Genomic DNA, 27435 nt, shown 5'->3' on the forward strand with positions numbered 1-27435 from the left:
TGCTCACAGCAAGGGCTCCTCCTGCCAGGTGCGGCCCAGTCTGCCGCTGATTCCAGGCTGACTGCCCTCAGGGTGTGTGTGTGGTGTGGGTGTTGCCTTGCTCTCCAGTTTTCACCCAAAAGGATGTCTCCCACCCCATGCTGTAAGCCAGGGCAATGCTCTTTTCTCTGCTGCTGAAACCAGAGGGGGATGGTTCCAGGGGGAATTTGGGTACGGAATGTTTTGGGAGGGAGGAGGGCAGCAGAAGAGCGCTGTCTGCTGAAACCTAGAGAAAAGCACCCAAAACGGCTTTTGTTGCTTCCCCAGGGCTTGCTGGCAGGCAGGACATAGGATCATAGAAGCATAGAGTGGTTTGGGTTGGGAGGGACCTTTAAACCCACCCAGTTCCACTCCCCTGCCATGGGCAGGGACACCTCCCAGCAGCCCAGGTTGCCCAAAGCCCCATCCAGCCTGGCCTTGAGCACCTGCAGGGATGGGGCACCCGCAGCTCCTCTGGGCAGCCTGTGCCAGGTCAGCTTTGGGGCTGTCTGGTGGTGCCCCGAGCTGCCCCTCACTGTGGGGGAATGATGAAAGACGGGCAGGGGACCAGTGCCAAGAGCTGTGCCCTTCTGAGGTGACACCATGGGGTGCTCCTCTGCCCCTGTGCCTGCCCCTTTACCTCCAAAAATCCCTCCCAGCCCATTCGGCTCCTCTGGGCACCCACTACTCCCCACAGCCCCAGCCCCTCTCTGGCTGAGCAGAGGATGCCAACGCATCCATCACCAGGCGGGACGCACGGGGTGACGACACCAGGCAGCGGCTGGGTGAAGTCATTTTATTCAAGGCACGGTCATAGCAATAAATAACGAGAAGGTACAGACCTCTGGCACATTCCTACAGCGTGGCAGCCAAGGGCAGCCGGAGCCCGAGCTCCCCAGGACACGGTGCTGCTCACGGTACCTGCTGCCCCTCGGAGAGACGCCACCGAGCCGCCAGACGGGGCCACCAGCATCTTGCCATCCGGGGCAGCCCCGGGACGAGCAGTGGCGAGGATGTCTGGGATCCAGGAGCCTGCCAGGTGTTTTTTGGGTGCCACGGCCACTGCCTGGGCATGCAGGGGCAAGGGGTCGGTGGGGCTGCCAGTCCAGGGAGCTCAGACCCATGGCTCACTGCTGGGCTGCCTGTAACCCCCCCAAGGATTTGCACACCTTGCCCCCACACCCGACAGCCTCTGTAATGCTGGGCAGGGGAAGTGGCACGGGGTGTCCCCACAGTGCTGTCCCCTGCACACGTGTCCCCTGTGCCACCCCTGGGGATGGGCAGGGGTGGGGGACAGGGCACCCACCGTGTTGCGATGCAAACATGAGTCCCCCTTGCAGGAGGAAGACCCAAATCAGCTCTCCCACATCCCAGGCGAGGTCCTGCGCATCACCCACAGGCACACACCAGCTTTTCTCCCCCAGCTCTGCCCCATATCACAGCGGCAGAGTGGGGAGAAACTGCCCCTGGGTGCTGCCAGCACCCCTGTCTTTGTTGCAATGGGATGGAGCCGTGCAGATCCCCATGGCCTGTCCCAGGGGGAGCACGGGCAGCAGGAGCAGGAGGATGGGAGCCACCGTCAAAAGGCAGCTGCTGTCATGGCCACGAAACACACTCATCCCTGAAGACCTGAGGGCACAAGCACGTTGCAGCAGCAGAGGGAGGGCGTAGGGCAGGGTGAACCCCACCAGGATGGGGGGCTCGGCGCCACGGGAGAGCGGGGTGTGCGTTTTGAGGCTGCCCCCAGGAAGGGCAGACAGTGCTCAGGCAGGCGTGGGAGCAGGAGGAGCTGCTCCAGCCCCGTGCACTCACGCAGGCCAAAGCACGAGCATCTCAGCAGCCCCCGCTTGGATCGGTGAAGCCCTGGGGGTGGTTTTGGGGGCTGGAGCCAGCACCCAGGGCCACGGGAAGGAGCAAAACAGCCGTCATGGGTAGCAGCAGCAGCGGGTGGGCAAGCAAAGGTTTGGCGTGGCCGAGAGGACATGCGGCTGCAGGCAGGGCCGCCCTCCTTTCCTTGCAGTAAGGTCTGTCGGGAGACCTCACCCCACGGGGCTGCACCTCCTCTCCCCCACCCTGGGCTGGAAGAGGCAGACAGGGCCAGGGGGGTACGGGGCGGCCGAGCTGCTCTGGGACTGCAGGGCCACGCCGCCTCGCAATGAATGGGCTGGGGACCCCCCTGGCATCAGTCCTGCTGCCCCCCTGTCCGGCATCACCCGTGCGTGGGGCCGTCAGCCAAGTGGGCGCCCGTCGGTGCTGGCGGCAGGGGCGGTGCGAGGAGCTGGGGGCCGCGGGCGGGCTCCCTCCTGCCCCCTGCACATCCTCTGCTCTCGGCTCTCAGCCTGGCAGCGGGGCTGCTCACTGGTAGCGGGGCTGGCTCTCCAGCACAGGGCCCGTCCTGTACTCGCCCTCCACCGTCTCCAGCTCCGTCTCGAAGCTCTGCAGGCCCCCGTCCTCCCCATCCTCGGCCGGCTCCAGGTGGTTGCCCATGGTGCCGTAGGACTGGTGTGCCGGGGAGGCTGCTGGCGTCAGGCTCAGCTCAGGCTCCTGCAGGACCGTGGCCACGAAGAGCTGCCCCGGGGGACAGCGGGGGGTCAGGGACCAGGGGCTGGGCCCAAGGGGGCGCATCCCCCGGGCTGGGAGTGAGCCAGGGGCTGCATTGGGCTGGGTGGGGGTACTCACGTTGGAGTTGGGGGTGGAGGAGACGCTGCTCCGCTCGGCATCATTGAAGGCGCCCTCGGACTGATCGGACATCTGGGGAGGGGAGGTGGGGAGGAAGCCGCAGCATGGGGCCAGGGGAAAGCCGGGGGCAGCTCCAGCTTGGGGACACTGTGCAGGGGCCCCTCCGCAGCAGGACCAGGCTCAATCCCAGCCAAACCAGGGTTTAACCAAGCAGGCCAGGAATGCTGCCTGCGTCCCTAACCACGGCACCACCCAGCGCTGGTGCATCCAGGGATGGGGAGCTGCCGTGTGGGTGCCTGAGCCCTTGGTCTGATCCGGGTGCAGCCAAACCCCCAGATCCCTCACTGCAAACACACCCCAGGGGAGTGAGGGGGCACAGGGCGGGAGGAGGGAAGGGCTGCCCACGCTCACCTGGTAGCTGGATGGTTTCCGTGGCTGCAGCTTCTTCAGGCAGAGCCCAAAGAAGGAGAAGATGATGCAGGAGAGGAGGACCACAAAGGTGAAGAGGGTGACAGGGCGGGTGGGACCTAGGGCAGAGAGACACAGGGTGAGGACGTGAGCCTCCAAGGACATGCCGAGCCCCAGGCTGGAGCGTGCTGGGGGTGTTGTGAGCTCTGACAGCCCCAAAACAATACCTGATACCCCTGCACCTGCTGCACCTCCCCACCCCACCTTCCTGTCCTTCAGCTGTGCCTAACTCAGGGGTGACACCATCACCCGTCAGGGGTTAAGCTCGTCCCCCAGAGCTTCAGTCTGGTGACCCTGAGAAGTGTAAGAGAACAAGCCCGAGCTCTCCTTACCGAGGCGCAGGACGGAGAAGAAGAGCAGCCAGAACATGCAGAGGATGGGGGCCACCACGACCTGGCTGATGGCGGCGACGTGGAGGCGCTGGTTCAGCTTGGTGGGGATGTACACGTAGTAGATGTTGTACCGGTCAACCATGTGCTTGAGCAGCATGTAGAGCAAACCTGGCGGGAGAACAGGGGGTGTTTGGCGGCCGTGCCTCCCATGGGAAGCCCCCACATTGCTCCTGCAGGCTGGGACAAGCCATTCTCAGCACGGATGGGGACAGCAGGGCCATACTCACCAAAGGGGACAATGATGGGGCAGGTGATGCTGTAGGTCATGACGACGGAGAAGATGCAGCAGGTCCAGGCGTACTCCAACCCAAACTGGAACTGGTAGGCTTGGCTCTGAGGCACAACCAGCAGCGCCGTTACTGCCTTTGCCTCATCGGGAGCACAGGGTTGCCTCACCCCGCTTAGCCCCGCAGGGCCAGGGCCAGCAGCACACCTCGTGTGGTGGCTCACCACACAAACCTCCCACGGGACCGGGACAACCTGAGCTTCCCCAGAGCGTCCCTGCCGTGCCCGGGAGCTGTGTGTGCCTGGAGGTGCCCGTGGCCACGCACCCGCTTGATGTGGAGCCGCTCGGGCTCGGACTTGGCGAGGCAGAGGCGGGCGGTGTAGACGAGGAGGCCGGGGATGCGCAGCAGCTCCATGGCCGTCCCGATCAGGCTGGAGGTGACGACGTAGTTGACGAAGAAAGCGCCATTGTCTGGGAGGAAAACGCACCTGCCCCGGGGACAAGGAGGGTGAGAGGACAGTGGGGATGGCGCCAGGCTCTTGCCCACAGGTCCCCGTGTCTCGGGGAGCAGCCCGGTACTCACTGGAACTTGATGTCGGCCTCGTCCAAAAAGTGGGTGTCGAAGAGCCAGCGGAAGAAGAGGTCCAAGCTGGGGGGAGCAGAGGAGAAGCTCAGAAAGAAGCGGGGGCACAGAGCAATGTGGGGAGCATCCAGCCTCCATGTGTCATCGGTGGCTGAAGCAGCTCCTGTCCCTCAACCAGAGGAGAGGAGCCCAGCGTGACCCCAGGCTGCCCGCTGGCCCCTACCTGGTCAGCCCCAGCGAGGGCAGGATGATGACCATGAACACCAGGAAGAAGAAACACTTGTGCATGGTGAGCTGGTTCTCACTTGACCTGGGGAAAGGGGGAAAAAGAGAACTTTGCACTCCTCAGCGGCAAGGCAGCAAGCAGGGTGAGAGGGGGCTGGGCTGGATTGAGGTCTTCAGCAGGGAGCTGCCACCAGCTCAAGGATGCCACGTGCCCTTGAGCTGTGCAGCTACTGGGGTGCTGCAGAACTTCTCCCAGACTGTGCGCAGTCAGGGATGGACCTCCTGCCCCTCAGGGAAGGGTGGGAGGTGGTGGCAATGCTCCTGCAAGAGGTCAGCAGAGCAGGCACAGGGGTTTGGGCTGGCAGAGGGTCAAGACAGAGAGCAAACTGTAGGAACTGGGCAATGCTTCCTCTGCCATGAGACCCTGAGCATCCTAAACCTGCATGCCCACCACGGAGAGCTGGGATGTGCCTCCCAAGTCAGGACCAGGGCCCTGCTGCTGCCAGCCTACCATCACGTCATCCTTTCTGCAAACTTCTTCAGACCCAGCTTAAAGCCAGCTCCACCTGTACTCGTTTGAAAGTGTTCAGCAAGGAAGTGGCTCCTTTGAGTACGAACTGGATCTTTGTCCAGGGGAACATCCATGGGGCTCTGTGGGGTCTCCCACACCACAGCCTGCCTCCCTGCAGGTTGGGTCTGACGGGTCCTACTGAAATTCCTCCCGTTCAACACGACCCTGAGCAGCCCTGGGCAGTGCAGGGCCCTGTTACCTTGTCCAGTGCGACTCGAAGAAGGCTGAGTAGTAGACGAGGAATGGCAGGAAGACAGAGAAGGCCCAGAGCAGCAGCGTGGGGAAGAACTGGGTGATGATGGGGTTCTGCAGTAGGAAAGATGGGGAACACCCTCTTAGGACCCTGACTCCCTGCTCCAGGGAGCAACAAGCTGAGCCTGTCCATGCTGCCACCGCTCCACCGTGCTGGAGGCAGCTCCCTGGGCAGATGCATGTGGAGCATCCCCTCCCTGAGCAGGGACGCTGGTTCCAGGAGACAAGAGCTCAAGAACAGCCAAGTGCACCATGGGCACGCACCAAGACCCAGAGCCCTCCCAGCAGCTCACGGGTCCGTGAGCAGGAAGGCAATGTGCTGCTGGCAGCATCTGACAGCTTCTGAGCTCTTCCCACCCCTCTCCTGCATGAACACCAACCTGCCCTTCCCCATGGACACCAATGCTCAGGTACACCCAGGGGGCCAGGACTCTGCCACTAGAACCACACACACGAACAGGACAGCCAGGGGCAGGAGCTCTCCTTGCCCCTCATCAACACCCATCCCACTGATGGCTTATCTACAGGGGCCAGCACCGAGCTGGGGCTCTGTCCCTGCCCCAGACAAGTGCTGAAATGCAGACCCTTCAGGAAAGCTGGCACAAGGCCCCGGGAAGTACCTTGAGGCTCTCCACAGGCCGTGTGACATTGAACATGTCCATGGTATTGACGATGATGGCCGGTGTGGTGAGGAAGAAGAGGAGGATGAAGAGGCAGATATTAAGGAGGATGAATCGCAGCCACCAGGACGTGCCACGGACCGACAGGTTCTCCCTGGGAGAAGAAAGGATGACTTGGATGTGGTGTGGAGGAAAAAATGTGTCCAGGGTCTCCCAGCCCAGCCCTCCAGCTCTGTGTCCTGCTGCCCATGCTGACCACCCCGCAGCCCTTGCTCTGAGCTCACCCTCTCCCTTCTCCCCGCACTGCTGCATCACCACTGCAGAGCCCCCAGGGCTGGGTGTACTGCAGTGGGGTCTGTGCCATCCTCTGAGGAGGCTTTGGAGTCAAGCCAGGAAAATTGAAGCCTGGCACTCACCCCGAACCTTGTCTGGCTGAGCCCTGCCACCCGTGGGGTGATCATCCCGGTCACAACTGGTGACTTCTGCTACAGCTCTGGGCATGGGTGGCTGTCCTATAGCTACTGGCGTGGGTTCCCCTTCCCAGCTGCTTGCCCTCCTTTCCTCCCTCCGTCCCTCCCACCACGGGGGTTCACCAGATGATATCGTTGGGTGCGGGGGCGTAGCGCACGCCCCAGTGGTGCGACTTGACCACGGTGGTGACGGAGGACTGCTGGGGGTGCTTGCGGCAGTGGATGTGGCTGTAGTCCTTCAAAATCCTGCAGGAGGGAGCCCGGGGTCAGGTCTGAACCGACAGCTCGGGACCCCCCTGCTTCTCATGAGCCTCTCCCTGCAGCCCCTGGCAGGCAGCAGAGGCAGAGCGGAGACAGACCCGTCACCGGGATGTGGCCGGGGGAGTCCCCAAGGTGCCCCATGTCCCCTGAATTCCCCAGTGGTGGTGGCCCCATCCCACAGCACCGCCAGGCCGGGGACCGTGCTGGCAGCAGCAGGCCCGAGGGCACTCACACAGCCGTCATCCTCTCGTCCTGGAAGGTGACGAAGGCCATGTCGAGCCGCTTCAGCGTGATGCGGTTGCGCTCAGCGTTGAACTCATCCGTCAGCTTCTCCTCCAGCTCCCCGTAGTACTGCTCGGCGTCCACCTGCAGGAGCAGCCAGGGCTGGGGCACGGGCCAGCCACTGCGCTGCCTGCAGCCCTGCCCGCTCTGGGGACACGCTGCCCCCAGCCCTGCCCGCGCCACCCGACCTGCTCAAAGCCACAGAAGCGGCAGCAGAAGATGCGGGCGCAAGGGTGGGTTTTGATCATGATCTTCCCCTCCTTCTGTGCCTTGGTGGTGAAGTACAGCCTCCCCTTCATTGCCTTGCGCCTGCCGGGAAGCAGAATGAGAGGAGGGTTGTTCAGGGAGCTGCCTGCCTCACGCAGACAGACTGACGGACAGCTGCGGGGTCCCCACGCGCTCACCTCTCCACATCCAGCTTCATCAGCTTGCGTACGTCGAAGCAGAACTGGACGTTGGTGACGGTGCAGCTGGGATACGCCTCGCTGCGGGCACACGGACACAGTGGCACTGGGGGACAAGGCTGGGGACAGCCTCTCCTCCCAGGCCTGGGGCAGCTCATGGCCAGCCTCCAGGCAGCCCAGGTAGGACAGGGACGTCCTGCCGAGACACAGCTACTCACTGGAAATGCTTGATGATAAGGGACGGGTCTGTGATCTCCTTGGGGATGTGGGTAACCATCAATGTCCGGGCAACCTGGGGGAGGAGAAGGGGCAGACGATGGGGCTGGAGCCCACAGGCATCTTGCAGCTGTCCTGCTCACACCAGATCGTGCTTCATGACCACATCTGCTGTGGTACAGATGGGGAAGGGATGTGCGCAGAGGGAACGGGCTCAGGCACCATCCTGCACTCAGGTGGGGGCAGAGGGAGGTGCAGGACCCACAGCCTTGGTCCCCTGGTGGATGTCCCACCTGCCAGGAGGCAGAGGAGAGCCTGAGGGTGCTGACTGACAGCCCTGCAGCCTGGGTCACTGCAGAGCTCCTCAGCTGCGGGGACACAGCCGGACACAGCCACCCCACAGCCAGCCAGATGCAGCCGAGCCTGCATCTCGGTGACAAGGCAGCAGTGGAAATTTGCCTCCAGGCTGCCAGGCTTTTTCCAGAAGCAGGAGAAAAACAACCTTGTCTTTCCCTGTCTGCCCAGGCCCTGGCTGTTTCTAAAGCTCTCCGTATGTGCTTGGACCATCCTTTCCTCAAAGCACGCTCCAAGGTGTCCGTCTGAGCTGAGAAAGGCGGGGTGGTGGCTGTGGGGAGAATATCGCTCACCTTCTCGTTCTCTCTGTATTCCAGATGGATGGAGTGGTGAGCCATGCAGAGGATGGTGAGGATGAAATAGATGAGGGCGAAGATGCTGTGCAGCCACAGGAGACGGTCCCTGGAGGAGGAGAGGCCGAGATCAGCTCACGCTGCTGCACAGGGACCAGCCTGGTACTCAGCACCTCACCCATGGCCACCCCAGCCACCCAGCCAGGCCTCCCTGAGCCAGCTGCCAGGGCTGGACACCAGGCAGCACACCCAGGCTGCGGGCAGTGCACACAGACACACGGTCTCCCAGGCATGCCCTGCTGCTCACACAGCCCATTGCCCATCACGGGTCGGTGCTCCCTGACGCGGGAGCCACGTACTGTGTCGGGATGTTGGCGATGGTTGTCCGGCCGAAGTGCGTGGGGTTGTGTCCTGCAGGGGAAGAGGACATGCAGGAGGTTACGGGAAGCCAGTGCACAACGCATCTCAGTGCTTGCAGGGCAAACAGTGCCTGTGGCCCCTCTTCGCTCCTCTCCTCCCACCTCCCAGGACCCCAGCAAGCCTGCTGCCTTCTCCTCTGCTCCACAACTGATGGAGGGGTCCTTCTGCTCCCTGTCCTTGTGCCACACTCCTGAGCCACCCCAAGACTGGGGTGCACCTACCCAGGAGGTCCCCCGAGAAGTTGACGGGCAGGATGACGGCCACGGACAGCACGCAGACCAGCATCAGCAGGACCAGGAGGTGCCGCTGGAAGGAGAGGTAGGTGGTGGCGTCGATCCCACACTTGCTCTGAATCTCCTCATCCCTAGGGGAGAGGGGAGGGGGTGAGTGTTGGTGGTGCCTCCCCACCGCTGTCAGCACCACCTCCTCCTCTCGCCCCCGGGCCCCTGGGGCTCACCGTGGGGCTGCTCCAGCCCCACAGCACCCACAGAAACTCGTGTCATCCTGCCCGTGGTATGTGGGATTCAGGCACAGAGGGAATGGGGGAAGCAAACAGCCCTCAGGCTGCCATCTCTCCTCCCAGGAGAGGCTGAAGCCCTTTCCTTTGGGGCAGGAGCCTGGGGTCAGCAGAGCCACGGGGGGCAGGCAGAGGGGAGCCCCTGCCCTCTTCCTCAGGGGATGTTTTAGCAGGGCTGTTGGGCCACCACCCGCAGGCACCAGCTCCCTGGGCACAGCCCCAACACCGACGGCACACACTTACTTCATCTGGTAGATGGAAATGAGCCAGGAGCAGAAGCCCTGGAAGGGAAGAGAGTCGGGATGAGCAGGACATGGAGACGGACCTCAGGTGTGGGTCTGAGGGGGCTCCACTCTGGGCTGAGCAGAGGCAGCACCCGGACCTGCCCAGCAGCCTGGCTGCAGCACTGGCCGGAGGCAGGTGCCCAGGGAGTACCCTGTGGGGTGCCCTCACCCTCCTGGGAGAGCTGACACCTTGTTCCTCCTCCTCTTTCCCCAGCTTTACCCGGGGGTGAAGATGCTCCTCACTGCATGCAGACACAGAGGCTTTATGCAGAGCTCCTGCCACACTCTGCTTCTCAAGCAATCCTTTTCTGTCTTCAACATCTGTTAGCCCCACAAGCCCTCTGGCACGTTTCCTGTTCCTGATGTGTCTGAAGAATTTAAGTACTTGTTTTTAAGCTTTCTACAAATGTCTCCTCAAACTCCTCTGCCGCTCCTCTGAGTGCATTTTACACCTAACTTGGCAGAGTTCAGATTTTTCTCATTTGGGAACAGCTTAACTTTTAAAAGGGTGCCTTCTTACATCTATTAATCTCCCTTAATCTGCTCTTTAGCCATGCTGGCTTTTTTGGTCTTTCTCAGTTATTTTTGATGAGCAATATACATTTGCCCAGAGCACCCAGTACCATGCCTTTAATTAGTCCTCTAGCCACCCGTAAGGATTTTGCTTCTTTGAATTTCCTCCTTTTTATTTTTTTAATAAATTCTTTTTTTTTTTTTTTTTTTTTTCTCCACAGCCACAACAGTGACTGATTTCTGAACTTTTGTTGACAAAGAAAAAAAGAAAGAAACAAACAGCAGAATGCGTTGGTCCCTGCTTGTTTCTAGCAACACCTGTTCTATGCCTGATGCTGCAGAGAGGAAAAAAAGACACCAGCACAGTGATGCACTTGTGTGGAGAGAGGGGAGATGCAGGATGCAGGGGGCTCTTGGTGCTCGTGGCATTGGCAGGGAGATGCTGGGGGGCAGCTTGGGACTGCCTGTGTGGTGTCACTGGCAGCGAGTGTTCTGGGAACACCCCCAGACTGTGATGAAGTGACCCAGGAAAGCCAAGAGCAGCTCTGGGCTGTCCCTGCCACAGCTGTGAGCTCACCACGTCCTTGTTGTCGGCATCCAGGGGGCTGCTCTCCGACGGGGACTTCTCCTTCTCGCTCTGCTCCCCGTAGAAAAGTGATGTCAAGCTTTGGAGGGAGGAGAGGAGAGGAGGGAGTGAGGCAGGGGAGAGGCAGCAGAAAGGAGAGGGAGGGCACCCAGGGGAAGCCCCGCACTGAGATTTTCCTCGGGGAGCAGCCTGGCCGCTGTGGGGCCGTGCAGACCCAAATGCAAGGTGAGTTTAGATCAAGTGACAGAGGAGGGGAGGCAGGATGCTACAACGGCACCCGCACCCCAGGAACTGCCCCTCACCACGCATCCTGCACTGGGGCTGCAGATGTGATACCCCAGTGAACAGAAGCACCCCCGGCCACCTCCACAGTTGGCTCCAGAGCCCAAGCCCAGGAGAAGCTGGCAGGGGGAGACAGGAGCGGGGCTTTTGCCAGGCTTGCTCCCAGCCTCGCAGAGCCCCTGCGTGCACCCGCCTGCCAAAAGGAAGCTGTGCTGTTGCCTGGGGCGAGCCCTGCTCGAGCAGCACATCCTACTCAGAAACCTCGTCCAGGTGCTGCTTTCACCATGGCAACAGGATTTTTTTTTGTAGGATTCTGCACATAGCCTGATGGATGGGCCAGGGGAGGGCCACCTCAGTGACACGAACACGTGTTACTGCTGCTGATCTCCCCTGTCCCCTCCTCTGGCCAGCTCTGCACAATCCTGAGGGGGCAAGGAGGGGGGAACACATCTCGGTGCTACCCAGAAGCAGCTCTCAGGCCTCTTTCTCTCCCAGGACAGGGCACTTGCTGGCACCAAGAGCCCCGTCACCAGACTCCCTGTGTCATTACTCACAGGAGCTCTGTGTGCTGGGAGTGATTTGGCTGTTGTGGACACGGGGGAAAAGGAGAGGATTAGAGGTGCTGCTGGCCACCACTGCTGCCTGGATTAGGATAAACCACTGATGGGTTTAGGATGGAGTCCAGGACCCAGGTCAGGACTTTTGGGCAAAGAAGGATGCTCATACTGAACAGCTGCCCCTGGAGAAATAGGCAATGGAGCTGGGCAGCCATGGCTTTAATTCAGTCCTTGTCTGGATGTACTGCTTAACCTGTTTGGGTAACAGCCCCTGTTTCCTTTTCTTTTCCCTTAAAATACTGTCCCTAAGCAAAGCCTCAGCTCTGAACCTGCAGGAGGGGGTCAAAGCTGGCCTGGGCATTCCCTCACCTGCAGCACACAGTGCCCTTGCCCCCTGGCTGGGAAGGCTGGTCCCTCTGGGCACAGGCAGCCAGGCCATCGCCCCTAGCCCACGGGGACAGCAGCACCCTTGGGGCTCCTCCAGGGGCCACCCCGTCACTTGGTCTCACCCGCAGTGGCCTCGTGTCCTCCTCACCTATCGTTGTCCATCAGCAGTGCCAGGCGCCCGTAGTCCCAAGCCGCTTTCCGAAGGCAGGAGAAGATCAGGAGGAGAAGCTGCAGGAGGAGGGAAGAAGGTGGAGGGTTTTGGGGTTTTGTCATGGGGTCTGGCCACCTCCCTTCTTCCCGTTTTCATGCCCCATCACAACTCTCGCCTCAGGACAAACTGCTCCTGCTCCACGATCTCACCACTGCTGCTGGGGGCTGACAGCACACACCACACGGCACAGGTGAACCCCCGCGGCCCCACACACCTCAGGTGTACCTCCACCACCTGCTGTTCCTGGTCTCCCAGGGGTGCCTCCTCTGAGAGGCTGGGACATGGGGAACTGGCTTTACTGGCCAAGGAGGCCATTCCAGCCCTGACCCCACGTTCTCCAGGAGGTCCATGGGCAGTGTTGCCCACAAACACAGCGCCCTGTTCACGGCCTGCTCACCAGCCAGAGGATGAAGTTGATGGCGAGCACGGTGGGCACGCCACCGAAGGGCAGCCCTTGCAGGACGGTGCTGCGGGAGCGGGCGCTGAAGCATTGCTCCTCCGTGCTGTTCACCAGGGTGTCCAGGAAGCTGAGCACGTCCAGCGAGGTGGGGCCGGCACCGTCCGGCGCTGGGTCCACCGAGTACACGCTCTCCATTGGTGCCGTCACGGGGCCTCGGCCTGCAACACGGGGGCAGGGGTGAGGATGGGGCAGTTTTGCTTGAAAAGGGCTGGCAGGTGACCTTGGTGCTTCCCTAATCCCAGTCCCTCCCAGGGGAGGGCTGTGGGACAGAAGGCAGAGGGTGTCGCTGCACAAATGTCACAGCCGCCTCGTGTCCTTTCCCCATGCTCATTAAACCCCACGCTGTTTGGATGCCTCCATCATACCTGAGACAGGTCTCTCGCCACCTCTCCCCCTCACTCCTGGAAGCTGGGTTGAGCCATGGCTACCCTGGTGTGGTCAGCAGGCAGGAACGAGGAGCCAGAGCATTTGCTTGAGTTTCTGAGAATGAGAGAAACGACGACGTTAACCAACAGGCAGCTGGGGCTGTGCCTGCCTCGCTGCCCTCAGCCAGAGCTCCTCTTTGTGGGATGTCCTCCAGGCCTCAGCACCGCTGTCTGTGTGATTTGAGAGTCGTGGGGCCTCCCTTCTGCCTTACCACCAGAGCAGGATTGCTCCCTCCAAGATATCCTGAAGCTTTTAGACATCCCCCCTTTCCTCTGGGAGCTGATAGCACAGGCTACAGCCATTGGCACTGGTAGGAAATGCTTGAAGTGGCTTGCTTCCAAAACATCTCCGACCACCATGCTGTGGGGGAAAGGATCCTCTCCAAACCAACAGTACCTGGGCCCCTGGGAACAGCCACCCTACAGCAGCCAGTTAGGTCCCTAATGCCTCTTCAAAAAGGCCCTGAGGTAGGATGCCTAGTGCTTTATAGGTAGATAAAGCCAAAGGGCTGAAGGACCTGATCAGGGGAAGAACCGAACGTAATTCTGAAGTTGATTCTGTCCTGAGCAGGGGCTTTCAGAGCTGACCTCCAAGGGATCCCTTCCAACCTCAGCTATTTTGTGTCTCTGTTCCTGAGGATCTGTGCTGCTGACAACACCTCCTGGCCTGTCTGGAGTGTGTGAGGAGTTATAGGGGTGCCCTGCCCTGTAGATCACAGAATGGTTTGGGTTGGAAGGGACCTTAAAGATCACCTAGTTCCAGCCCCCTTTAGATACTGGCAGGCTGCTGTAAGGTCTCCCCGGAGATGTGCCGAGCTGTGATGTTGCAACTCCAGCATGTGCAAAGGCCACCCAAAACCCCACTTGTGCCCATTAGTATGGACTCCTGTGAGCTTTGTATTTTTATCTAAATCCCAGACAACAGAGACTCTGCTGCAGGATGCTCATCGTCCACACGGAGAGGACAGATGAAGAGCAGGAGGCACGGTCTGTTTAAGCAGTGACAGAGGATGCAAACACAGCCAGCCAGCACCTCAAGGGACCTGGATATGCGAAGTGTTTATGGTGTTTTTTCCCATCAAAACCAAACAGGATCAACTCTGCTTTGACACCAAAGGAAACCTGATTGAGCGGTCCTTGGGGAGCACAGAAAGAGCACGCACAGAGTGCCTCAGCCCAGAAAGGGGATATTCCTGAGCTCTACATGGCTTTGCTTTTGTTGGGAAACATTTGCTTCCGATGTGTCAGTGTGACAGATGGGAGACTACAATAGCACATGGCTTTATGTGCGCTGCTGTAGCCTCAGCATCTCTCTCTCAGACCACGCAGCTTCCTAGCCGAGATTGCAGTCCTCTCCTAAAGCTCTCGAGGGGACCAAAGACCCCGTCCCACTGCTGAGCACAGCGGGTAGGAAGGGGTGCTGGGGCAGGAGCTGGCCCAGGTACAGGCCCAACACACTGTCTCTGACCTTCTCATCCACAGAAAGGGAAGACTGAGGAAGAGAGGTTTTCAAACACAGAGTTGACAAAAAAAGGCTCTGACAGCCTGACAAATGCAATCAGGTGGACACCAAGAATTCCCAAGGGATTCTCAACCCAAGCTCTTGAGAGCTCAGGGTTCTCTTCATGAGCTTAAGAACTGGTCTTGGTGCTGGCAGTTTCTGAATTAAACAGAGATGTCAGCTGGCTCTGAAACCACGGGGGCCACTGGGGCCTGTGGCCAGGGTCGTCCCTTTCCTACAGGGTGCTCTCAATCTGTTCTGCCCATGTGCACATCTCCCTCCCTCCCCTCCTCGTGTAAACAGCAGAGCCATCACCATCTGGCATTTTCAGCTGCTAAATAATTCATTGCCTTTTTGTTAACACCAAGAGCGTGTCTCTGACCGAGGGAGCTGCTGGACCTTCAGCAAATAATCAAGGAGACTCCTAGCAACCCCTGGGTCCCTCCTCTATCATCACCACTCCACGACCCAGCAGTAGGATCCCACAGCTTGTTTCTTGGCACCGTGTTCCCTCTCCCAGGAGGAACATCCTGCCACAGGATGGCAGGTGAGGGGAATTGACTTGGAAATTGGCCCAGGTTGGCTTTCCCTCTGAAGCCCTTGTTGCTGCCCTTTTTCCCCAGTAGCTGATTATATTTTGCTCCTGGTGGCCAAAAGCAATGGGTTTCTCCTGGAGATGCTGCTGGTCAATCCACTCCAAGCTCTCTTGTCCACAAGCCTGTTAAATGCAAACCTTCATCCACCCAGCCCAGCTGGTCCCTGTCTCCCCAACATTGTTTTTTCAATGCCAGACTCTACCTGCACAGAGAAATTTCAGGAGCAGGAGAGGCCTGAAGCCCCCAGGCTCCTCTCTTGGGCACCTCCATCTGCACTGCCCAAAGGAGCCATCATATTGTGCTCAGTCCTGTAAAACAGCCCTTGTGGCACCTCACAGCTCCTCTGAAGCTGCTCTCAAGCTCATTTTCCTGCCTTTTCCCTGTTCCCTTCTCCCCCAGGTACCCAAACCGGTACCTTTCTGGACCATTTGTTCCAGCTAATCTCACCTTTTATGGTGCTGTTCTTCCACAAGCTTAGGCAAGTTGCATAGCTGCAGCACTACCATTAAAATAACCATTGGGAACAAACAGATAAATAAATCACTTAAATATCCTAGGAACAGCGCATGCAGCAAAAACGGCAAGAGGAGATTGCTGCTCCTGCGCACCAGTGACAGCCTGAGCTCAGACCTGTAGGATGTGGTCAACCCCCCTCCAACTGAAGGTGACACCTTACAAAGTAGAGGTCCACACAGTGAGAGGTCACCTGGGCACTGTAGGTCAGAGCTAAATTTATGAGACAAATCAGCATTTTGAAGCACTCAGTAACAGCACAGAGAGGTCCAGCCAAGCCCTGAATCAGCAGAGCAGCCCCAAGTCCCAGCTACGCCGCTGGCAGGGCACCTTCCTGCCACTGGGATTTTCCTGACCTTTATGGGGCAGTGAAGGAGATGTGGTTGTGAATGACAGAGCAGGGTGAGTGTATTCACATCTGGTGCTGTGAGGGGTCCCCGCTGGCTGTGCATGGGCCAGTGCCTCCGTGTGCCAGCTGTAGGCAGGCGTCCCCCCGGGCAGGCACTGTCCCCAGGCAGTGACAGTGACAGCCACGTGAGGAAACACAGGAGCAGGCAGGGCTGCAGCTGGAAAAATGAAGCAGTAACAGAGAGGCAGAAAGCAGAATATGTGGCCTAACCCATCAAGGTCTGAGTTAGAGGAGAAATAGGGTCAGGAAACATGCAGAATAACAGGAAAGGCAATCATTGCTTTTCCTCTTTGCGCTGGCTGTGAATGGGCAGCGGATTTATCAGATTGGCCATTCAGAGTGATTTGCTGGATGATTTCTGGGAACCATTTGCAGCACACAAGGTTTGCCTTGAATATTCGCTGCCCTGATTGCTTTGTTTACACACCAGCATCTGCTTCTCCTCTCCGGTTGGGTGGGCACTGATCCAGAGAATCAGATTTCCAATTAAATATAAAGGCTTTCTTTCATGTGGACGCAATTTTTTTTTAAAACGTGTCTTTCTCTTTAAGCACCCTGCCAGCAAATTCATTTGCTAGGGTATTCATGGAAAGCTGGAGTCGCAAAACACCAAAACAAAGCTTTGGGATTGCCCAGCTGATTAAACCAGGTTTCTCTGTACGCCTGTGCTCATTCAGCCTCTGTGTCCTGTTTGGGCAGGACGGGGATCACTCACGTCTGCTGGTGGCAGGAAACCCAGCTCAGCACGACTCGGAGCCTCAGGCTGGGAAGTCTCATCCAGACCCTGTGCTGAGCTCAGCACAGCCTGGCAGAGGCAGCTTTGGCAGCGAAGGGCACGGTGACCTCCCCGCCCCTGTAGCTCAGTGTACACGCTGTGGGCCACCTCCATGGCCCTTTCTCCAGGCCTCAGTGGGGCCTCGCTCTCCTGTCACCACTCCCACACACCTCTGAGCCAAGGATGCTGCTGGCATGGCACAGCTCACCCCATCACACCGTGTCCCTTGCCTTTGGAAACCCACTGAGCATGGCTGCTGGGATGGTGTTGGCTGGCACCAGCCCTCTGGCAATGCTCCTGCTGAGGCAGGATCCTACACGGGTGCTGCCGCCTCCGCCACCAGCAGCATCCATTTGCACCGCACTAGCCAGCACCCTGCGAGATGCTCCTTTCCCTGGCCCCAGGGGACAAGGTGTCCCTCCACCAGCCAGTCTCACACTGCCTGCTGTCCCTCCTGAAATCACTTTGAAATGATCTTTTCCTTCCCTCCCAACATTTGCAGCAGCCTCCAGCCCCTCCAGCCCCTGGGGAGGTTCAGGAAGGCCGCCCCTATGTCCTGTGTGGGGCAGGCAAAGCTCAGCCAGGTGACACGTCTCACTGCCTGGGGACAGAGAGCCCTCTGGCTCGGAGGGCATCAACCATGTGAAAACACGATGGGAAGAGCAACAAGGAGAGTCCTCAACCCCCTTGGAGAGAGCACAGAGAAATGGTAGATTGAGATCTTAGCTGGGCAAGCAGGAGAAGCTGGTGTGTGACACCACCACAGGGGCTTGGGGACAGTGTTAAGGACATTGCCCCCAGGGCACTGCAATTTTACTCCTCAGATGTAAAATTGAGGGAGATTGCTTTATGCCAAGCCTCAAAGCACTGCCCTCTGCTGAGGCCACGGCACAGACGATCTTTCAGCAGAAGACTCTGTCCCAGCAGCAGGATGGCCGCTGTGTCACAGAGAGCAGGCACAGGCCCCGTCCCAAGGATGTCCCTTGTCCCCGTATCTCCCCTGGGTGGTGGCCACCTCCTCGCCCACTGCTCCCAAACTGTCCCACCGACACCCCCCATCTCAGCTCCGTGACCTGCCAGGGGGGAAGGATTGCAGCTCTGTTTTGGGGAGCCGGGTGAGGCCCTGCTCTCAGGAGGACAGGTTGCCACCGCATTCAGGAACCCTGTGCAGGGACACGTCACCCCTGGGGCAGAGCAGCTCTTCTCCCATTCCTCCTCCACGTGTGTGTGATCAGGAAGGAGCCATAACCTGTGTTTGCTTTACACCCCAATGCCCTACTGTGCACATTGGGTTTCCCCAGTAACGATGCTCAACCCCACGCGCCACGCCTGGGATGTGCGAAGCACCGAGTGAACCTAAGGCCATGTTGACAGAGCTGCCACAGGAAAGGGTCCTCCTTGGGTCTTTATCACCTGTAAAACCAGTAACCAATGGGTTTACACAACCACTTGTGTTTGGGCAGAGCCAAACCAGCACGTACTGCTCTCGTTTGGCATCAAAAGCCAAGGAAGACTTCTCAGGAAGGCTGCTGTGGGAGGTCGGGCACTGGGAGGCAGATTGCTGCTTCCCCTGCCGAGGTAACCATGCTCAAAGAGACGAGGGTGTCAAGGCAGGCGCGGAGGAAAGTGCTACCTCCTCTGGAAAAACACTCCCTCATGGAAATCCATAGGGAAAATGACAGTGGCTGTGTCCAGGCCCATTGCAGGTCACAGCTGCTGTTCTTAGACCAAAGGGTACCAGGAGCACTGCGGTCTCTGGAGATGCGGAAAAGGAAAAAGGAGGAGAGCAGCTCCTCCTTCCCCAGGTCCCTTTTGCTGCTTGGAGAGCGGTGGGAGGTGGTGAGGAGAGTGGGAGTTTCATGTGCTGCCTTTTATAAAGCCACCGGCTGCCCAGAGACTTCTCTCCATCTGGAGCCACCGGCACAGCCCCAGGCAGGGCAGGGAACCTGCCCGGGGCAGAGGCCAGGCAAGGACTGTGCCTGTGGCTGTGCAGCCCCCAACACCAGAAGGCTGGGGAGCCAAAGGAACCCCTGTCTGAATGCCCAAATCCCACCACGGCACACTCCAGCCACTGTTATGAGGTTTCTCCCCCAGGACCACCAAACGCAGCCGTCACAGCTCCCCCAGCACTGCCTGGGCTCACCCTGCCCCTGTCAGCCACAGCCAGCCCTGAGCATCCTCACCCCACATCCACATGGGGCCGGTCTCAGGTGGGCAGCATCGTACTGGTCCCGTTCATCCCTTCTCCCTGGCCACCTCCCTGTGTGCTGCCCTCCGGGGAGGCCTCCACCCCTGGCTGCTGCCAGCTGCCCCCTTGGGCTTTTCTCCTGAGGTTCATGCATCCGCATTGCCCCTTGCAGCTGATTCTGCTCCCAGAGCAAAGAAACCCTCCTGCCCTGCTCAGCTCACCTCTTTGCAAGCACAAAAGCTTCTTCCCAAGAGCTGTGGATTACAGCACTCCACACACACTCACATAAGATGCAATTTTAGAGCATTTGCAGAGCTAGAACACTTTCTATCGCCTGTGCTCGCTGCCAGGAACAAAGAGTGAGATTTGGGCTGCAGTGGGAGCCCACAGGCACACTGCTTGCCAAACCTGGCCCCGGCGAGGCTTTCCTCCCACCTCTGCCCAGCTCCCAGGCAGATTTGGGTAACACCAGCCACCGGGCTGAATCACACCGCCCTGAGCGCGTGGGAGCTGGCAGCTCAGCTGAGGCTGCGCCCCGGCGGGTTACACAACGGGGCCGGCCCCGTGGTCGTGCATCCAGCCTCACCCGCGCTGCAGGGATTAGCTCTCAGCCTACGGGTTTGGGTCAATAGGGCTGCAAAGGGAAGGGGAAGCCTTTGATGGTGAACACGGCAGCCTGGGAGGTGAGGGCAAGGAGAGAAAATGCCCCCCAAAGCCACCTCTGTCCCCTGGGGACCCATCCGTAGGGAAGGGAGCAGGACCCACCAAATGGCCACCTTCCCCCAGTGCACGGGTGAATTTGGTCCTCGAACGGGGAGAAGGGAGGAGGCTGAGCCAGTCCCCCAGCCTCCTGCAGCCCCCGGGGGGAGACGAGCGGGAAGCGGCTGCTGCGGAGGGAGGCGGCTCTCCAGCAAGCTGCAGCCGCGGCTCTGCAAGGCACACACTGTTCCGGCCTCCTCCTGCTGCACCGGGTGTGCCGGCGAGACAGCTCGTCCCCATCACCGCTGTGCCCCCCTCCCCAGGGGAATCCCCCAGCCACCCAGCATTGCCCCAGCCGTGTGCCCACCCAGCACCTAGAGGGGATGTGGGGATCCGGGCAGTCCAGAGATCAGAGCGGGATCCAGGGAGAAGACCAAGATGGCCAGTTTTAGGGGAGGGAGGCACAACAACTGCCCGCAGTTTCTCCACACAAGGCTGCCTTTCCCCACAGGCAGAACCACCTCACCAGGTGGGCGCTGGGGAAGGCTGGCAGCCCCTCGCCCTGCTCAGCAGCACCTGCACCAGGAATGCAGTTGGTCAAAGAGATTTGGGGGTCCAGGCAGGGAGCAGTGACCCAGACACAGTCACTGCAAGCTTCTGCACAGCTCAGAGGCAATTGGAGGCCAAGCAGGGGCCACGCAGTCTCTGCATTTGTTTTGGGAGAGATGCTCAGGGATGCAGTGCTGATACCAAGGGATGTTTGCAGCAGCTGGGGTGTTCCGGCCCAGCCCAAGCTCCCACTTTGGGGTGGAGGTACCAGGCAGTTTGCACACGCTGTACTGCCATCCAGCTCTGGGAAGCATCTCCCCACCTACAAACACAAAGAGCCTGCAGCTGGCTTGAGCAAACCTGAGCTGAGCGTGCAGGGTAGCTGGGTGAGGCAGCACCACAGCAGCCTGCTGACACAACTGATCTCTCCTCAAGATCCATCTGAGCCATGGGGATCAGAGAGCTCTCCTTGGTGCCTGGGCTCCTGTTCAGGGAGCAGGCACTGAGCAGTGAGAGCAGGATCAGACCCCAAGCCCAGCTCACAGCGCCCACCACCTTTTTAAAGGCTGCAGGCAATGGGCATATGGAACCTTCTTCTGCCCCCTACCATCAGGCTGTCCCCCAAAATACCAAGCCCCATCACATGTACGATGAAATCCTCTCCCTGCCGAAACCAGCAGCAACACTTCTTTCACCAGGACCAGAAATTCACCTCATTTTGGATGGAAAGAAACCTCAGAAATTTAGCTGCAGGGCCTGTCTGAATAAACTGGGAGGTATTCGGAGGAATTCCTCTCACGTGTAGCTGCTGGGATGAATTAATCCTGAACCCAATGATTACCCTGGAGCACAAGTACAGTTATAGTCGTGGCATAGCAATTATGGCATGGCAATATTCAGCATTATTTTTATTATAAGTCCCATTACCAGAGTTTTGTATAACTTGGCTTAACCCTATCTGTGGAAGCATTCATCCCCTTGTGAGATATATGTCCATCTGATTCGTGTCAGTATGGAACAGTGCTAGGGCCGCATGGTATGATGAATGTGACCTTCTGTCTTACAAACCCTTGTATAACCACAAGTCTAAGAAAAACAGAATGGTTAATGTATATAGTTCTTGTACCTTGCAAAGGAATATTTTAACAATTCGTGTCACTAGAGAGCAGTTCTGTCTGTCTCTGGGTCCTGCACTGGCAATTTAATTCTTCCACAGATGTGGTTTCTTCCCTTTCCTCCCAGTGTCCCAGTCATTATAGTCAATCAAGTCCCCCTCATTATAGTCAATTTATCAAATCTTCAGAAATATTCCTCAAATCCATGAGCCTATTTGCTTTTGTTATTCCGAACTCTTATTCCTAACAGTTACAGCCTTTTTGCCTTCTTTGTGGTTGATTTAGCACTGCTGTAGATGTGACTGAAGTGTCCCTGTGAATGGCCTGTGAGGAATGTTTTAATCACAGAATCACAGAATCACAGAATTTCTAGGTTGGAAGAGACCTCAAGATAATCGAGTCCAACCTCTGACCTAACACTAACAGTCCCCACTAAACCATATCCCTAAGCTCTACATCTAAACGTCTTTTAAAGACCTCCAGGGATGGTGACTCCACCACCTCCCTGGGCAGCCCGTTCCAGTGCCTAACAACCCTTTCAGTAAAGAAATTCTTCCTAACATCTAACCTAACAACACGTGAAGTGTCAATAGAGAGCTATTTGTATTTGTATGTTCTTTCTTTGAAGTCTCTGATGTCTGGGGGTTTCAGAACAACTGCTAACAACTAGTGACTGTTATGGCTTCTGAGTGGGACACTATGCAAGCCCCTGATATCTGGCCAGGTGGCCAGGAGATTAAGGAGAAGAAAGAAAGAAGCTGAAGGACGGCTAGGAGACAAAATTTGCAGGGGACACTGTGTAAGCTTTTGACATGCTGCCAAGGAGTACAAAGGGGAAGGACAAGAAAAAAAACTGAGAGGAAGACTACGAGCCTTCAGCATGAAAGACCCCCAGAGACCCCCAGGGGGACCACCAGAGACAGATGTGCATGTTCCAGTAGGAGGGTTTGGATCCCAGAAGCTAATTATAATAACCTGGTTTTTTTACAAGTAGTAATGAATATGTATCAGCCTAGGAACATAAAAATCAGCTACTTGATGTAACTGGTGTACGTCTGGGTGGAGCAGAGACTCCCGATGCATCCAGCGCTGTTTGCTTACCTCTATTCTTTTAATAAATTGTAAACTTTGATTATAATCCTATTTTGGGACTGAGTGATTTATAACACCCTGACTTCCCTGCAATGACTGAACTACTCTAAAAGTCTTTAAGATGTGACACTCTCAGGAGGCGGCACAAGCGCCGCAGCTGTTATTAGTATTATTCACTTTGTTGCTGTTTTTGTTCTGTTTCTGAACGAGGAAGAGTTTGATGAAATTTCATGGAAGGAAACACAAGAAATTAAAAACTTGGATGAAAGAAAATTAAACTCAATGGAAAGCTCCCCAAAGAAAAACCCAATGAAACTGCCTGATCAGAAGATTAGTAACAGTGTAATATGAAAGGAAAAAGCAATAAAGAGGACTTGGAACCAGAACAAATAAAAGAGCCATGGCTCTCTGAAACATATACCTGACATAAAAGTAATCACATTTTGTCTGAGCTAAAAACTTTTTAAATTAAAAGACAGACAATTCAAAACTTGAAATTATAACAAGCTGCATGCTAAGACTTCAGATCACTCTAATCTGTGAAAAATAAGTAGAAATTTGTACATTATGTCCTTGTTGCCAGAGAGATGCTCACTGCCTAAGCACCTGGAACTAAAACCTGATGAACTCCAAAATCAGCTCTGATCACAGCAACCTTTTTTAAAGAAAAAAAAAAAAAAAAAAAAAGCTTAAATTAATTAATACAGTGATTAGTTTATTCAAAGTTCAGAAAATTACTGCAAATTAAAGCAGAAGAGCCTCGTTGCCTTTCCAATCCCAATAAAAACGAAGCGTGAGAGGAGAACCTCTGCTGGTTCTGAATTCTTAAAAGCCAGAAATGATCTGATCATATCAGCAGTTCTATTTTATATCTCCTAAATTCTAATTAAATTCTGTTCCTATAATGGAGTCATTATTGTTAAATCATTACTTATACAAATAATGCTTTCATAAACTTTTTTTAAATGGACACATACATTTTAGGCTGTTTTATTTAACCAACTAGGAACCATTTTCCAATGCTTATTTTCTGCATTTTGAATACAATTTCATTTTCCACTGCAATGTAGTGGGACCAATTTTATAATAAAGAATGAGGTGAAATCTAATAGCGATGTGTCACCATTTTCTAACACAAGAACCACAGCCATTAGGAATCCTTGGGGATGACACTGCGGTGACTGAATCACAGACATGTTGAGGCTGGAGGGCACCTCTGGAGACCTCCCAGTCCAACCCCCTCAGCTTGCCAGCCCTAGCACCACATCTCCACACCTCAGCCTTTGCCACCTCCTATGGAGGATCACCTAGGAATGGCCAACACAGGGTCCCCAGGCCTCAGCTCAGGTACCAGCACCCAGATACCCTTCCAAAACTGTGGTTCCCTCAACTGCACCACCTCTACCTTCTCTGAATTTTGCTCTACCCCACACCATCCAACGTGGCACACCCAGGGGCTTGTTGTCCCAAGCTGTCCCCAGCTGCCTCCCACCACCTCCCAGCTAACAATAAAATGAACCCCGCTGGAGCCCTTTCCACTCTCTCTTAGGAGGAACTCAGAAGTACATGAAGATGTATTTTCCTACCTCTTACACCCTGCCTTTTAGCACTCGGGGGTGCAGTGGAGCTTGGCTCACTCAGACCCTGCCCTCCTCTCAGCTCACCCACAAACTATCTACAAATAATGAGACATCGATGCTGAGCAATCATGAGGAAACTTGTAGGGGACTCAGGTCACCCAAAGCTTTCACGTGCTCCCACTCTGCTCTGGTACTCCATTTTAAACACATCTTTACCTGAGATCAAACTACAACAGCTTTAGAAACTCCTCCTTGGCCTAAGTGGTACCCGCAGCCTCTCATGGAGGCAGTGCTGGGAGCTCCACAAATGACCCTGGTGCTGAAAGGTTTCCTTACAGTGGCATTTAAGCTCCCCAGAGGCTGAGCAACATTACAGTAATTTCAATTAGGAATGCGATTTCTCAGCCAAAGAGGTTTGCTCCGCAGCCCTTAGCATGGATGAAACTCCTCCACCCATACAGTCATCTGCTGAGAGGGCCGCACCGGGACAGGCAAAGCAGGACCAGGCGGGGGCTCAGGCTTAGGTGGACCACCAGGGGAACCAAACCCAGCGAGGAGGTGCAGGAACCACCACAGAGAGAAGAAGAAGCAGGGGTTGGGGCAGCAGGATGGGTGAGGGGAGCTCAGGCTTCTCCATCCCACCTCCTCCTGCCTCTGTAGAGGCCGTGCAGGATCTGCCCTGCCCCGTCGCACCCATTAGCCACCAACAATCGTCCCTTGGCTGTGGGAATGGCAGTGCACAGCTACCTGGCCCTGGTCATTCACATTGTTATAATGGTGTGAGTAAACTCAGGCCATTGTTGCCACCTAATAACGGGTGATTGCAAACAAATTACCAGCCCGAGCAGCAGTAACTTCAAGGCAGTTTTTAAAAGGCACCTTAAAGTGCAGGTAGATGCCACGTGGGATCTTCAGAAGTGCTGAGACACCTCCTTGCTGGGGGCCTTACAGCTGTTCAGGGACTGAATGCAATAACGAAGAGCTGGAGCTAATTGAGGCTGGAGCTCCTGCACTGAAACCAACCCAGAGAGAACAGATATGCTCCACTGCTTCTCCTGAAACCATCTCACAGCGAAACTGCTCCCGATCTGAGCACAGCAGATAAGCGATGCAATGTTTTCTTCAAACTTAGGCCTAAGTACGCTAAATATATTTACAGCAATTAAACTAGGTAAGGAGAGCTGTTTCACCAGACACAGAAGTGATGACTGCAGAAGGCTTCGGTGTTTATAGGACTCATCGAGGAGTCAGCACTTCCACGGCAAGCACAGTGATGTTTTCGTAAGAGTTTAGGTGATTGACTGATTAGTTTAATATCAATTGAATTCACTGGTGGGTGTTAGAAACATCTCTCCCTCTCATTGCCGCTTTGGTAAAGCTATCACAGTCTGTTAAGACGGGGGTATTTCCTACGAGGAACATTTCAAGGCAGCAACAATCCTCCCTCTACAACTCTTCAGATTTCGGCTCTGAATCCCGCTCCCTTTACCTCAGGCCACCAGTCCGCGTGGCAGAAGGACTGGGTCTGTTTGTGAGGGCCCAGGGACCGCAGGCAGCAGCGCTGTGTGCCCCCCGCAGCACCCGAACCGGGGACGTGCTGGTTAACCTGGCGGGGTGCCTTGGAGAGCAAATACAGAGGGATCCGAGTGTTATCATGCAAAAAAAGGGGCTGAAGGGTGTTCAGATGCGCTTGCAGGAAGGCAGGAGCTGTGATGCTGCCGTGGCGAGCAGGCAGAGGTTGAAGCTTACAGGGAAGCCGGAAAAGCCCATATGTGCTATGGAGTCAGAGGCTGCAGGGGTCGGGCGGCCTCCACGCTTTTATTTATTACTCATTTGTTTGCAAAGGGCTGTTTGCCAGGCTGCTGGAGACAAATCCTTCCTGCAACGGCTGCCCCTGCCTCCCTCTCCATCTGCCACCCAGCCCCGGGCACCGCTTCCCAGGTGGCCAGGGGGAAACACCTGCCCCTCCGGCTGCCGGTGCGGCCTCAGGGCCTCTCCTCCTGCCTCCTGCTTCTCCCACACCTTCCTCCATCTCTCCTCTGGACAAACACCATTAGCCACTTTGGCAGCCAAAACGGCACAGGGTGCTTCCCCTCCACTGCTCAGACAGGCTGCTGGGCTCGTCACAGCACCGTAAAACCCCAGTGCGAGGCAGGGCAGGCTGCCACAGCGCGAGGTGCTCACTCCTACCTCGTCTGCCCACCCTGCGTTCCCCTCACCTCCTGCCTCCGCGTCCTCTCCCCAGTGAACTCTCCGCAAGGGGAGAGGCAGGCATGCGGATCAGCCCTGGGGATGGCGGGTAAACGGTTAAAAGCAAAAAGATGATCATGCAGAAAAAAAAAATCCTTTGGCCAGACAAAGGTCTCTCTTTCTCCTGGATAACACCCATTGTGTCTGGGAGGTTTCTGAATTACACCCTGGGGGGGGTGCAGCACCACGGCCGTGAGAGACAGGGGATGGCAAGGCCTCGATCTGTGGGCAAATCTGGCTGTGGTCGTGAACTGGGGGCCAGCAGCTCGGCCAGAGAGCGACCCCACAGCCCTTCCAGCTGGGGCCAGATGCTGGGGGGGTGCGATGGGGAGAGGAGGGGAAGCCAAGGCTCCCCTGCTAGCACGGAGCATCTCCGTCACCATCAGGTGTGGCGGCTGGCCTGGGTGCCCAGGATGACGCGGGGACGGAGCAGCAGCCGTGGCATGACACAGCGGCGGTGCCATCTCACCACAGCGGGGGCCAGCAGCACGGGCGCTCGGAGGGGCTGCGGCTGGCTCCCTGCGGCTGCCCCCACCTTGCTCGGGAGGCTCGGGGAAGCCCCCGCAGGCGGCTGGGCCGCAGCCACCCATCGCCCAGGCGCTGCTTAGAGCCAGCCGGGTGCGCTCCCCGTAACGCAGCCCGCAGCTCAGCACCCCAGCTGCCCGCACACCTCCCGCAGGAGCACCCCCGCAGGGTGCCTGGAGAGCCCCGGAGGGGTCCCAGGGGCTGCCCCCCAACAAGTCGCATCCCCCCCCGGCCCCGAGCATCCTCCCCAGCCCCCCGGCGGCCGCCCCCCGCCCGGCACTGACCTGCCCGGGGCCCGGCCCCGCTCCCGCTGGCTCTGCGCAGCGCCGCCTTCCTCCCTTCCTTCCCTCCCTCCCTCCTTCCCTCCTTCCCTGCCCGGCCGTGGGGTGCCCGGCCCGGCACGGGCAGGGGAAGGGGAAAGGGAAGGGGAAGGGGCCGGGGCCGCCGCTCCGCTCCGCCCCGCCGCCCGCCCCGCTGCGGCGCCCGCTCCCCTCCGCCTCCTTCCCCGCCGCCTCCCCGGTGCTGCGGAGCCTCTGCCGGGGCCGTGGGGTGGCCCTAAAGGCTCCTCTTCCCTTAAAGCTCCTCAGGGCTGAGCCTCTGAGCTGGCACTCTGCTGAGCTGGGCGCTGCTGGAGCCGTGCGGAGCGCAGGCAGGCTTCAGGGCAATGCCTTCGGGTAAAACTTGGCT

The 27435-nt window shown here is 57.5% G+C and overlaps 1 protein-coding gene across 1 annotated transcript; it reads right to left on the bottom strand.

Moving 5' to 3' along the window:
* Window positions 1-800: 800 nt before the first annotated feature.
* TMEM63C (transmembrane protein 63C) lies at window positions 801-27220 on the bottom strand. Its single transcript, XM_038180313.2, has 24 exons — window positions 27033-27220; window positions 12897-13011; window positions 12469-12689; window positions 12009-12088; window positions 10626-10713; window positions 9495-9532; window positions 8956-9098; window positions 8674-8725; window positions 8315-8423; window positions 7670-7743; window positions 7452-7532; window positions 7236-7356; window positions 6998-7131; window positions 6628-6750; window positions 6035-6188; window positions 5362-5468; window positions 4590-4676; window positions 4367-4432; window positions 4109-4271; window positions 3785-3890; window positions 3498-3665; window positions 3109-3224; window positions 2698-2769; window positions 801-2586 (listed from the first exon to the last, which is right to left on the bottom strand). The coding sequence occupies exons 3-24, from the start codon at window positions 12664-12666 to the stop codon at window positions 2374-2376; spliced, it is 2493 nt and encodes an 830-aa protein (XP_038036241.1). The 5' UTR covers window positions 12667-12689; window positions 12897-13011; window positions 27033-27220; the 3' UTR covers window positions 801-2373.
* Window positions 27221-27435: the final 215 nt, after the last annotated feature.

Source organism: Anas platyrhynchos, chromosome 5 (assembly GCF_047663525.1).
Source record: "Anas platyrhynchos isolate ZD024472 breed Pekin duck chromosome 5, IASCAAS_PekinDuck_T2T, whole genome shotgun sequence".
Lineage (NCBI taxonomy): Eukaryota > Metazoa > Chordata > Aves > Anseriformes > Anatidae > Anas > Anas platyrhynchos.